Below are 14,481 nucleotides of genomic sequence, written 5' to 3'. Positions count from 1 at the left end.
GCTTACAAATGAACCGCCAGATAGTCATTCATTTTCCGGCCGATAGGTGAGTTTCCCACCTGAAACAGCGCGGACAGCTGCTCCACATGCTTTCAATAGACTACCCGCTAGCAATACATAATCATTGGAAAAGTTCCGATTACGTCAGTGTGGCGTCACTTCCTCGGAACCAATCAGGTGTGAGCAGGTAACCAGCCAGGTGAGAGTGAGACCGGTGGTGATCAGTGCGTGTGTAGTGTAGGGATTCACGTGCCAGCTTCTGGCCTGCAGTCTGTATTTGACTTCTGTGTCGAGGCGGGGTTCTAGCCCGGTCTCTTGTCTCAGTGATCTTTACCTGGGTATCCATGTTAGCCAATAGTTCGAGTCTTCTACAAATGTGCAGGTAAGATCAACTTCTTGGTCTCCTAATTACATGTATCTTGACAAACATGCTAAATGAGTAAAGGGTTGCAGTTTTCATGCTATTTCCTGGGATATTCGTCTGCTAGGTTTTATAATAATTTGTTTTCTAAGTGGTTAACTTGAACTTGCACATTGTATTTAGACGGGCACAATTTTACAACTTACTCCACGTAATTAGTTGGGAGTTTAATGTTGTATGTAAACTGGCGTTTTGTTTACAGCATCTTCCACCAGGTTTATTTGGGGTTTTGTTATTTTACGTCGCAATACCTACATGGTCAGTTAAGATGTTCATTTATTTCGACCAAACAACCGAGTTCTACTCGGTATTTGGAACATCAGTTTAGACTCATAAACTGTCTAAAAAGTGTATGGTAACATTCCATTACGTGATATCACGTTGTATTTAGGATTATAAAATAGTAAATTACAGGGTTGACGGTATTACATTAGTGTTAGTCGGTCACAGCAATACCACGTGCTACTCATGTCCACACCCCTCCCCACACATACAAATCGTGAGTGGGAATTTCAATGCGTGACGTCCCGTTTTATAAGTGGTCAGTTGGTTTACCTGTCGATACGATGCACACGGTGATTTCGGACGTGAAAGACTAGCCCATCACGAGTGTCCACCTCCTCTATCAGCGGAAGCATGTCACTAGGGTCAGCTATACAAGTCTATGAAGGCACTGGAATAGCGGGCCATGTTCAAGAAGAGATTATGAAAATGATAATCATAGGACAAGAGGCTATGAGGTAAAGTCATTACGAGTGGACTACTAAGATAAACTCTGTTTTATAACGAAAAATGAGGACGATATAACAACGTCTCAAATAATGGACTAAAAAGAATATGGTTTGTTCGTGGGAAGTAAAATGTCCCTGTATTTCCTCTAATATTCTTCCCTCAAAGTTGTCCCAAATTGTTTTGGTTTGTTTGCACATCGTCCTGGCGCCCTATACCATTTCATCTTGAGAGATTCTTCCCTCAGAGTTGTCCCAAATGGTTTTGGTTTGTTTGCAGATCCTCCTGGCCCCTATACCATTTCATCTTGAGAGATTCTTCCCTCAGAGTTTTCCCAAATTGTTTTGGTTTGTTTGCAGATCCTCCTGGCCCCTATACCATTTCATCTTGAGAGATTCTTCCCTCAAAGTTGTCCCAAATTGTTTTGGTTTGTTTGCAGATCCTCCTGGCCCCTATACCATTTCATCTTGAGAGATTCTTCCCTCAGAGTTTTCCCAAATTGTTTTGGTTTGTTTGCAGATCGTCCTGGCCCCTATACCATTTCATCTTGAGAGATTCTTCCCTCAGAGTTGTCCCAAATTGTTTTGGTTTGTTTGCAGATCGTCCTGGCCCCTATACCATTTCATCTTGAGAGATTCTTCCCTCAGAGTTGTCCCAAATTGTTTTGGTTTGTTTGCAGATCGTCCTGGCCCCTATTCCATTTCATCTTGAGAGCTGGCATCAGATCTTCATACATTTAGAAACTGGCCTCCTGCCGTCTCTTCTCAAAAACGTCGTCCCCCTGGTGTTCGGTCTGCTCGAGCATTGCCTGGGAAGGTTAGTCTGTTAGCAAACAGGAACACGTGTCAATGTGCTCTGATGACCACGTAGCGAGCCGTTACGGTCTTTTTCTTGCCGGCATAAAAAAAAAAAAATCCCACTGAACTCATCGGATGTTCTTTAACCCTGGTATAGGTGTCTTTATTATATCCAATTATTTAGTGTTTCCATACGTTAACCTACTGATAATCGCTGGCTGTTACGTGTTTACTCTTGCTGATAAACAAAAAACACCTAAAAATATCAAATCTCTGAGTAGTTCGTATGCGGTATTTCCGTGACGTTTGTTTGTAGTTAAGTACAAAGCTACACAATGGGTTATTAGTGTTTTGTCTGCAATGGGTATCGAAGCGCGGTTTTTAGAGTTGTAAGACCGCAGACATACCGAAGATAAAGGTTTTGTGTTTTATCCGATGTAAAGTATGTCAAGGTAAAAGCAACACGTGATGTAAAAACACATGGACAACATACCTCTTGAACTGGAAATGATATGACCTTCCGATCTCCAGTAAAACTGACGAAGATAAACGGAAGTAGAACGAACAGCTATATTCTGACCAGGGATGTGACCAGTTTCAGTGACTCTCACTGTCCTGTACTTCATACGTAATGTCAAAATGTATCGTAAACGTTGTTTTCATACAACAACAATTATGAAGTTCTTACATGTTTATGCTAGTTCACTGTTTTTTCAGTAACATTAATATCAGGTCTCAGGTTTATATGTATTCTAATATTTATTTATTCAAGTTAATCTTCTACCAGACTTCACTGGACTAAAGTTTCCAATATAACTTATTTGTTCAAGTTAATCTTCTACCAGACTTCACTGGACTAAAGTTTCCAATATAACTTATCTGTTCAAGTTAATCTTCTACCAGACTTCACTGGACTAAAGTTTCCAATATAACTTATTTGTTCAAATTAATCTTCTACCAGACTTCACTGGACTAAAGTTTCCAATATAACTTATTTGTTCAAGTTAATCTTCTACCAGACTTCACTGGACTAAAGTTTCCAATATAACTTATTTGTTCAAGTTAATCTTCTACCAGACTTCACTGGACTAAAGTTTCCAATACAACTTATTTGTTCAAGTCAATCTTCTACCAGACTTCACTGGACTAAAGTTTCCAATATAACTTATTTGTTCAAGTTAATCTTCTACCAGACTTCACTGGACTAAAGTTTCCAATACAACTTATTTGTTCAAGTTAATCTTCTACCAGACTTCACTGGACTAAAGTTTCCAATACAACTTATTTGTTCAAGTTAATCTTCTACCAGACTTCACTGGACTAAAGTTTCCAATATAACTTATTTCCATCAGAATTTCTTGAGACTGAACTCAGTTTTAGTTTTTGAGGTAGCTCCAATAATTAATGAAATGGGTCAAGCATCAGTTTCTGATGTGTCTGTTTCTTTTTTTGTTTGTTTTTAATTTCGCGCAAAGCTACACGAGAGCTATCTGCGCTCGCCCTCCATAATATAGCAGTGTAAGACTAGAGGGAAGGCAGCTAGTCATCATCACCCATCGCCAACTCTTGGGGTACTCTTTTACCAACGAATAGTGGAATTGACCGTCACATTATAACAGTCCCACGGATGAAAGAGCGAGCATGTTTGGTGCGACGAGGATTCGAATCCGCGACCCTCAGATTACGAGTCGAACGCCTCAACCTACCTGCTCGTGCCGGGCCTGACGTGTCTGTTTAAATACACCTATCAAGTTTCAGTGTTTGAGGTGCTTGTAATTGACTACATGGGTCAAGTTTCAGGTTTTCGAAGCAGTTGTAGAAATTAACTGTATACGTTAAGTTTCAGGTTTTGAGATGACTGTAGTAACTGATCACATGCGTCAAGTTCCAGTTTTTGATGCATCTGTAATAATTAATTAATGGGTCAAGTTTCAGTTTTTCGAAGCAGTTGTAGAAATTAACTGTATACGTCAAGTTTCAGGTTTTGAGATGACTGTAGTAACTGATCACATGCGTCAAGTTCCAGTTTTTGATGCATCTGTAATAATTAATTAATGGGTCAAATTTCAGTTTTTCAAGTGTCTGTAATCTATTACACGTGTTAAGTGTCTGTTTTTGAAGTGACTATAATAATTAATTAGGTGTGTAAAGTTTCAGTTTATGACTTGGCTTTAATTATTAATTAGATGTATCAAGTTTCAGTTTTGAGTTATTTGTAGTAGTTTAACACATGCGTCATGTTTCATCCTTTGAGATTACTTTAGTAATTAATTATATGCTTCAAATTTCAGTTTTTGAAGCGTCTCCAATAATTAATTACATTTGTCAAGCTTAGTTCTTTTTAAGTGATTATTCAAATTAATTATATACATCAGTTATGTTATTTGAGATAGATATAATAATTAATTGCATGTGTCAAAGTGGCAGTTTTTGAGGCGGTCCTAATAATTATGCATTTTTTGCACATAGTGTGTTTTTCTTCTGCTGTTACGTTAGTTAACGAAATTAATGTTATATGGTAGTGAATCAACGACTGCGTTTCCAGAAAGATGACACTTTGAACATCTGAACAAAGGCGGTACTTTGAATAATTGAACAAAGGTGATGTTTTCGAACAATTTGAACAAAGATGATACTTTGAACATTCACCGCTTGATCTTTATTTTTCACTGTTCGACCATAAGTTAATATTTATGTTCTTCACTGGTCCATGTAAATGTTACATCTGTCTGTGCACACTGCGCTGACCGACACATCGTGTTGACTCGTCACTGATCGATTCCGTGGTATCGTATCAAGTGATCCCTCATTACATCTGTCTGTGCACACTGCGCTGACCGACACATCGTGTTGACTCGTCACTGATCGATTCCGTGGTATCGTATCAAGTGATCCCTCATTACATCTGTCTGTGCACACTGCGCTGACCGACACATCGTGTTGACTCGTCACTGATCGATTCCGTGGTATCGTATCAAGTGATCCCTCATTACATCTGTCCGTGCACACTGCGCTGACCGACACATCGTGTTGACTCGTCACTGATCGATTCCGTGGTATCGTATCACGTGATTCCTCATGAAGAGCTAGTCCCCTGCACGTGCAGAATAAAGTGACGGTAAACTCGTTTTCCGTGTCACTACCCACCCCTACCCCCTTTTCTCTTGTCCTGACTTCACTCTCGACCTCAGGCTGTGGCCTAGATGCTTCCGTCTTTTCGCCTACACCCTCTTCGTGAAATACTGATTATACATGGCAGGTATGGTTATGCAAAAGTTAAATTCGTATTTAGAGAGCTAACTTAAGGCGCAGCTTAATACTGTCTATAGCTGTTAAGACGGGACTTAGCTTAATGTTACTCAGCAGTTAAGACGAGGTATAGCTTAATGTTACACATAGCAGTAAAACGTTACTCAGCAGTTAAGACAAGGTATAGCTTAATGTTACACATAGCAGTAAAACGTTACTCAGCAGTTAAGACGAGACATAGCTTAATGTTACACATAGCAGTAAAACAAGACTCCTTTGTACAAAAATCACTGTTAAAAGCCGACTGTTAAGGTATCAAAAGGAGACCACATCAAGAACATGGTTGCATACTAGAACAAATAAACCTTCGTCATATTGTACGAACTTCAAGTAACACGTTATAATTTTAAATAATACATTACAGTTGTAAAACTCCATATAATATGCAACAACTTTGGGGACATCCACTAATATATGGACTGTGACAACATCAACTAACAGAATGAAATTGTTTACACATAAAGAACCAACACACATTGTAAAAAGTTGAAGGAAGTAGCTAAGACATTTTATTTCAAGAAAAACTATGAAATTATAAGTGTGCTAAGAAACGTATATTAAACATGTAGGGATCAAATAACATGTTCTGACTTAGGAGACACCAGATAACATGTTCTGACTTAGGAAACACCAGATAACATGTTCTGACTTAGGAGACACCAAATAACATGTTATGACTGAGGGAACATCAAATAACGTGCTTAAGGGACTTAAGGGACACCAATAACACGCTCTGACTGAGGGCATATCAGATAACACGCTCTGATTGAGGGGACACCAAATAGCATACTGTGACTGAGAGGACAAGGAATGACTTTGACTGTTAGGAGATTCTACCCACCTTCTCTGGCACTGAGTTAACACCAGGTTCACACTTCTCAAAATCAGTATTCTTTATTTCTTCATCAGCTGCGTGAATTAATTAATTTATCACTCTCCATTTGTTTGTTTTCAGCAAAAGAAAGCACAGTCAGTAAAACAATTTTTAAAATGCTTCGGATTCCACATGGATGTAACAATAATTTGTTGTTTTTTCCACTGTCACTTCTGGTTATTTAATAAATGCAAATTGTAATTAGAATTTAAAATCAGTGTTAACCCTGAAACAAATGCCCAGTTTTATAACATTTATAAGAATATCCGAAAGGTTAGTGCTTAAAACAAAAACAGAGAAATGAATAACTAAATACATCCGTTTAAAGCAATGTAGGAGTTTATCTCATATTAATTGTCATTCAACTCTACCTTAAACACGAAATAACGAACAACTAACCCTGAATTCCAAGCAGAAACCTGTACTAGTATATGCCTAGAAAACGAATGAACCGTTCGAAGACACTGACATACCTGAGGTTTTACGGGACGGGTATTAATATGCGATACCATGGTTACAGAAGATAGTGCCCTAATGTTAAGCATACTGAACACAGATAATGCTCTCTCTATCCTTGCTTTAAATTAATATAAGGCTCACAAACAGGTAGGCGGACAGAAGAATAGGCTTACTTTTGTGCCATTACGTAATATTGGTCATTCATAAACGACTACACTGCATGTAAGTGACATGCATTATCTTGCTGCTTTAAACATATGTTTGGTGTTGCAGTGTTCAAAAATCGGTAAACTACGTGAATTTTCATATTGCATACGTCATGATTGTTTTCTGTTGTTGTTCTGTAAGAAAGCTCATTTGAGGCCTAACACAGCTTACAATGTCTGTTTAATTTCGTGAAACTGGTATATTGGCTCAGCGGTGCTCGGACAGGGCGTGGCCTTGTGGTTTACACGCCCTGATTGTTAACCAATAAATTCACGATTCAAGCCCCGTTGTCACAAAATAAAATACATTTCACACCGCTTTAGGGTTGTGGATAAACTATGATAGTGGTGAACAGAGGCCACTGTTCGGTCAGTTACGAATATCTCAACACTGACAGAAAATGCTGTTAGCCAACTGCCATGCCTCTAGGCAATCAGTTGAAAATTAGAGACTGCTATACGAAGATAGCCATTCGTGCGGCTTTGTACGAACAATCTGAAACAAACAAGCTAACTGCACAAAGTGCAAGCCTGAGCAATCGCAGGGCCCCAGCATGACCAAGTGGTTCGGGCGCTCCATTCGTAATCTGAGAGTCGGAGATTCGAATCCCGTCCCCACCAAACATGCTCTCTCTTTCAGTCGTAGGGACGTTATAACGCTACAGTCAAACCCACTATTTGTTGGTAAAAGAGTATCCCAAGAACTGGCGGTGGGTGGTGATGACTAGCTGCCTACCCTCTACTCTTTCACTGCTAAATTAGGGACAGCTAGCGATGATAGCCCTCGTGTAGCTTTGTGCAAAATCCTAATAGCTATTTCACTACTATGGACTGTGGGAGTTGGTAGAATGAAGAAGCTGAGTTGTGCTAGAAGAGATCTGGGTTTGAAGACCCGGAGTGTTCGGAAATTAAATAACTTCCTTCATCCCATTTGTTATGTAAGACGTGCGTGGGTTGGACTTCGGTGGATCAATGAATCCAAAACTATAAAATTAGTGGATTCATAGGTCCGACTCTCAAAATTTTATTTTGTGTAAAAATGTGAGTGTGCCAAGAAAACCCCAGATTTATTATTTTTTTCTTTGTAGTTAAGCTACACGGTGAACTATGTTCTGCCCACCGCAGGTATCGAACCTTGGTTTATATCTCCGCTGTGTCACTGAGAAAGGGCTAACCCACTGTTAATATATATATAGTTTTCATTGTCCGTAGTTTGTTGTATTTTTTACAAAGTATAAAATAATTTAGCAAAATAAACAGTTTGAGTTAAGAGTAAAAACAACCTTCATGTTACAGATAGAAAATAGTAACATCTTGTTTCAGCCAACGTTTCGCCATTGCAGCTTCTTCAGGGTTAATATACATAATTACTTCATGTTACAGATAGAAAATAGTAACATTTTGTTTCAGCCAACGTTTCGCCATTGCGGCTTCTTCAGGGTTAATATACATAATTACTTCATACTACAGATAGATAGAAAATAGTAACATTTTGTTTAAGTCAACGTTTCGCCATTGCGGCTTCTTCAGGGTTAATATACATAATTACTTCATACTACAGATAGATAGAAAATAATAACATTTTGTTTTAGCCAACGTTTCGCCATTGCGGCTTCTTCAGGGTTAATATACATAATTACTTCATACTACAGATAGATAGAAAATAGTAACATCTTGTTTAAACCAACGTCTCGCCATTGCGGCTTCTTCAGGGTTAATATACATAATTACTTCATACTACAGATAGATAGAAAATAGTAACATTTTGTTTAAGCCAACGTTTCGCCATTGCGGCTTCTTCAGGGTTAATATACATAATTATACGTAGTGTAAACGTCGTATTTTCTTAACTTATGTAAAATGTGTAAATGCCTCCAGTTTGCACTACAAAGTTTGAAAGACGACAAAAAGTAACCAGTTCGAGGCTCTCTGTAGTAACTTTTTTTGCTTTTACTTAGGGACCGGCGCTGTTGTTACATAAACCAGATGTTGACTGAAGACTGTTGTGTTTTAATACATTATCTGCCACATTTGTTTTGTGAATTAGAATTTAAGAGCACTTTTTATGAGGCATTTTAAACCAGAGCATAGACTAACCAACCAGACTAGAGAGAGACTCGTTGGTCTCAGGTGCATCTATCCTTAATTTTGTACCAAATGGAAGGTAGCCGTCCCCCTCAGCGACAAAGCTCTATGTCTGCGTACTTACAACGCTAGAAGCCGGGTTTTGACACCCGCGGTGGGCACAGCACGGATAGCCTATTATGTAGCTCTGCACTTGACAACAACAAAACTAAACAAGGTCACAACACTTCGCTTGCACGCACTCAAACGTAACTTCAAACTCCCTTCAACACACACACACGTAAAATAAGGGTTTTGTCTGGTTTTCAATCATATAACGGGATTGATTATTTCTCTTATAAATCACCCACTGCTGACCGTGTGAGTACAACGCAAAACATGTACTTTCACTTCTGATCCTCAGCCCGAAATGTTGACTGTCACTTCACAACTTTCAAAGTCAGGGTGCTGAAGTCAATATTCTGTAAGTGACGCACACAAAAGATTTAGAATTAAATCAGCTCAACCAAACTGGGAAGAATTCTCAAAGGTCAAGGTCATTTCATGACTACGTGATTAAAATTACGAGTTACAGCTGAGAAACAATCTCTGAAACTTGCCGCTGTATGTAAAGGTAAGGAAAGGTTTGACTTTATATACTCAAATTGAAGCACATGGAGCTCTACATAACATTCAGAGTTAGCTTTCCTAATCTTTAGACTGGCCTGATGGTGGTGTTTTTGGTGACGTCAGAGCTGTAGATTTGAGTGCGTGCAAACAAATTGCTCTAACTAAGTTTAGTTATGTTGTTGCTAAGTGCAAAGTCACACATTGGACTATCTGTAATGTGCCCACTACGATTATCAAACCCTAGTTTCTAGTTTTATAGACCCTCAAACTTGCCGTTGCGCTACTAGAGGGCGCAAAGTGTCATAAAGAGGTATCGCATACTGTTATTCAAGCTTTTGGATTTAGTATACCTAGTTTAAAAAGTAGATAACTGAAGACAACGACGTCCTCTGTATTGTTATCTGGAATACAAATAAATATTCCTGCTGGAGCTGACAAATAGAGGCATTGCATCTCAGGCACTGTCCAGGAATCCTCCAAGTCTGGAGTTATATTTCAGTTTGTTATTATTTTGAATTTCGCGCAAATCTACTCAAGGGCTATCTGCGCTAGCCATCACTAACTTAGTAGTCTAAGACTAGAGGAAAGGCAGCTAGTCATCACTACTCACCGCCAACTTTTGGGTCAGTCTTTTACCAACGAATAGTGGGATTCATCGTACATTATAACGACCCCACGGCTGAAAGGATGAGCATGTTTGGTGCGACCTGGATTCAAACCCGCGACCATCAGATTACGAGTCGAACGCCTTAACCACCTGCCCATGCCCGGCCATCTCCATAATATTATTAGAATAATAACTTTTGTGTTAGAACCAGAATACAGTGTTTGTAGAATAATGGCACAGAACTAAAGAATAAGACTAAAGTAAGGCTAGCATCACTGTTCTTATTAGAATAATGGCTTTTGTGTAAGTTAGAACTAGTGTTTGTAGAATACACACTAAAGTAAGACTAGCATCATTGTTCTTATTAGAATAATGGCTTTTGTGTAAGTTAGAACTAGTGTCTGTAGAATACACACTAAAGTAATACTAGCATCACTGTTCTTATTAGAATGATTACTTTCGTGTAAGCTAAGACCAGTGTCCGTGGAATACAGGTTAGAGTAAAAGCATGCTAATGCTACCGGTAGAATGTTTGAGTATTTTTTTAACATTTATGAAGAATAAGGTCGACTGCCTCAAACAATGATGGGAAGTTAACGTCCCGCACCTCCCTTACCACCCTTCCCTTCCAGAATCCCGATCATTAAAATCAACCGCGCAGTAGCTGGCTCTGGTTGCTATCGTGCACGTGCCTTCCGACGGGCCCATGTACATTTTTAGGTGTGTCGTCCATTATCACTTAGGCGGTGACCAGATAATAACGCCAGGGGCTCTAAATAAAGTACTGGCTTGAGTTATCAGGAGACACCGAGGGACAATGCAATCCCCCACCTCCAACCGGAACTGGTTTCAACAACAACGTCCACCCGACAACAAAATTTGGCCCACACATTAATAACGGCCACGCGGCACACAAATTCTCTTCGACCGATTTTGTCTGTTGCGGGGGTGCAGCTGGACCACTGCTGATCACAAAAAAGCTTCATATTACTCCATATCTGTAGGCATCTGACCTAACCTTGCCTAGTGTCTGTTATTTTGTGATAGACAACTGTAATGGACCTGTAATACGATGTCGTTTGTGACCAAGACCAAACCTCTTTTAACAAACGGAGAAATCTAATCGCTTTTCCTTTCGAGTTCTTGCCCGATGGACAGTTCTACTGCATGTGCTTTAATGCTTGAAAGACCATTTATTTCCCAGGTACGGTTGGCGTTTATAATGGGTGTGGGTAACCCCTACTGTGGTATGTGTTAAAAAAAAAAAAACATCTGGCAGCCTTTATTCTAGAGGTTTTTATTGTTGTGTTTTAACATTATCAGAACTATGTGTGATGAAGACACATTCATTGATTAAGATTTTCGAAATGAGATGCAGACGAACACGAAATTAAAAAAAAATTGACAACTAATAAACCGTAACAGTTTGTTTTGTCTGTTGTTGTTTTTTTTATTTCGAGCAAAGCTACACGAGGTCAGCTAGTCATCACCACCCATCGCCAACTTCTGGACTACTCTTTTGCCTACAAATAGTGGGATTGACCCTCACCTTATAACGCCAACACGGCTGAAAGGGGGAGCATGTTTGGTGCGACGGCAATTCGAACCCGCGACCCTCAAATTACGAGTCGAACGCCTTAACCCACCTGGTCATGCCCGGCCCAAACCGTAACAAAATGGTCAACATCAATATAATCCTGTAAACTTAAAATATTTGTTCATTTATTGCCCTTACGCGTGGTTTTCTTGACATACCAGCTGTTGTTTACAGAGGAGTTATTACTGTCAGCAGCAGATAGCCCGATGTGGCTTTGATGTAAGAAAACACATAATACTTCCATACCGTTTTTATTATTCGTTCTTTTGGTTTACTGGGTTAAAAAATAATCTGAAGTCACGCGTAGATCTCCAGTAGAATTAATGTGTTTTATTTCTATAACTTTAAATTTTACAAGTTAGCTCAAGTAACGTTCACTAATAAGCCTAAGTTTAAAGCAGAAACTAATGTAAGAAATTCACTTGCTTGGTAATTTTTCTCGTATGTGCTACACTTTATAAAACACAAGCTCAACCAAAATTCACAAAATTGAAGTAACAATGACCAACAAACTTGCAAATTAATAAGAATGGCTCATAAACGTATTATCTTCTAACCCGGGCCGGCATGGCCGGATGATTAGGGTGCACGACTCGCAAATTTGCAGGTCGTGGGTTCGAATTCCTGTCCCACCAAACATGCTCGCCCTTTCAGATGTAGCAGTGTTTTAAAGTGACGGTCAATCCCACTATTCGTTGGTAAAAGAGTATCCCAAGAGTTTGCGGTGGATGGTGATGACTAGCTGCTTTACCTCTAATCTTACACTGTTAAATTAGGGACGGTTAGCGCAGATAGCCCTCATGTGGCTTTGCGTGAAATTCATGATAAATGTTTTTAACCTTTCAAGAAAGTTTCAGACTTCAAGACACACTCTCGTTTCTTGGCGTCAAAATCCCGTCTAACATTATATACCATTAGAAATACCAGCTCAGAACAATACATATCAAAATCCCGTCTAACACTATATACCATTAGAAATACCAGCTCAGAACAATACATATCAAAATCCCGTCTAACATTATATACATACCAGTAGAAATACCAGATCAGAACAATACATATCAAAATCCCGTGTAACATTATATACATACCAGTAGAAATACCAGCTCAGAACAATACATATCAAAATCCCGTCTAACATTATATACCATTAGAAATACCAGCTCAGAACAATACATATCAAAATCCCGTCTAACATTATATACATACCAGTAGAAATACCAGCTCAGAACAATACATATCAAAATCCCGTCTAACATTATATACATACCAGTAGAAATACCAGCTCAGAACAATACATATCAAAATCCCGTGTAACATTATATACATACCATTAGAAATACCAGCTCAGAACAATACATATCAAAATCCCGTCTAACATTATATACATACCATTAGAAATACCAGCTCAGAACAATACATATCAAAATCCCGTCTAACATTGTATACATACCATTAGAAATACCAGCTCAGAACAATACATATCACATGTTCAGTTCCAAGCAATATTTTCTGATAGTGATTAACAGATATGAATTGTATTATGATTAAGCTGATATTTGTGCATATGACCACGTGAGTATTCTGACTGGGAAATAACTGTGTTAGGGTTATGCTGCCGTGTCCAGTATTACCTGAGCTAGTCTCTTCAGTAATTGCGTCACCGTAAAACACATTCCACGTGTTTTCCCTTCTAGTTTTACACTGTTAAATTAGGGACGGCTAGCGTAGATAGCCTTCGTGTAGCTTTGCGCGAAATTCAAAAGAAATCAAACCTTGAAAACATAATCATGAAATTACATACGCTTGAAAGCATACGACTGCGTCATGTTTGTTAGTTTTTCGACATTAGCACTTTAATTACAAAGTGTTTATCCAGTCTTGTTACACCTTATGTCGTCTCTAAGTTGTTGGGTAAAAATCACCCACTATTTCTGAACTTGGATTTTTCGTCATTTTAAAAATATATCATTTTTTCTTAATTTCAACGAATTATTATTTATAAACACCAATATCAACACACGATATGTTTACAGACTTTAAATACAAAAGATGTACTCAAACACACTTGTTTACCTGTTCGTTATATAACGTCCTATACTCCGACTTTCATTGGTTATAACACTTGAATAGTTTTGAGACTTTAGATAAGCCTGATTCTGGTTCATTTGTTGGTTGAATCAACACCTCCTTCACCCTCTAAAATACACCCTTTCCCTCGAGATCGCGGGTGTTGATGGACAACAACAACAACAATCTTTTTTTTTGCGTCAGATTTCCGATTATGTTGTCTGTTTGTTTTAGAGTATTTTTGAATTTCGCGCAAAACAAACAAACGAACAGGTTTCTTGTTCACACGAACGCAGTGAAGAAACCGATGGTCATAATATTTGTGAAACTCCACGTTTAGATCAATTTAACCACGTGGAAGACAACGTATCCAATCGTGTGATGTGTGTTATGATGACGTGTTAGTCACTTTACGTGTTACTTACGGGTATAAAACCCATCGTTCAAAATCTTATTAACACTCCTACGAAAAGTGAGGCCTAATAGGCCCCAGAGCAACTTGAAAGGTTATTAATATTAGGCTAATAATTTTGTATTTAAATGAAACTGCCATTTGAATCCATTAATGAATGGATTAACGAGATTCCCACTGTCCCTATCTACTATCTAGCGAAACCACAGCCAGGGGAACGGGCTTGGAGAAATCAGGACTAGAAACGTCTTTTCGTAGGAGTGTTAAAGCAGTTTCATAAATTAATACAATGTTTCATTTGTCTTT

General features: G+C 38.7%; 1 protein-coding gene across 1 annotated transcript in view; it reads left to right on the top strand.

Annotated features, from left to right (window-relative positions):
* Positions 1-240: 240 nt before the first annotated feature.
* The window catches only part of LOC143226823 (uncharacterized), a 78,175-nt gene continuing 63,934 nt past the window's right edge, over positions 241-14,481 (top strand). Inside the window, exon 1 of the mRNA XM_076458266.1 lies at positions 241-382. Within this exon, the coding sequence (XP_076314381.1) occupies positions 345-382 (38 nt within the window). The 5' untranslated portion in view covers positions 241-344. The remainder of the gene's footprint in view (positions 383-14,481) is intronic.

The sequence above is a fragment of the Tachypleus tridentatus genome, chromosome 9 (assembly GCF_004210375.1).
Source record: "Tachypleus tridentatus isolate NWPU-2018 chromosome 9, ASM421037v1, whole genome shotgun sequence".
Lineage (NCBI taxonomy): Eukaryota > Metazoa > Arthropoda > Merostomata > Xiphosura > Limulidae > Tachypleus > Tachypleus tridentatus.
This window is presented reverse-complemented; position numbering and strand designations above follow the sequence as displayed.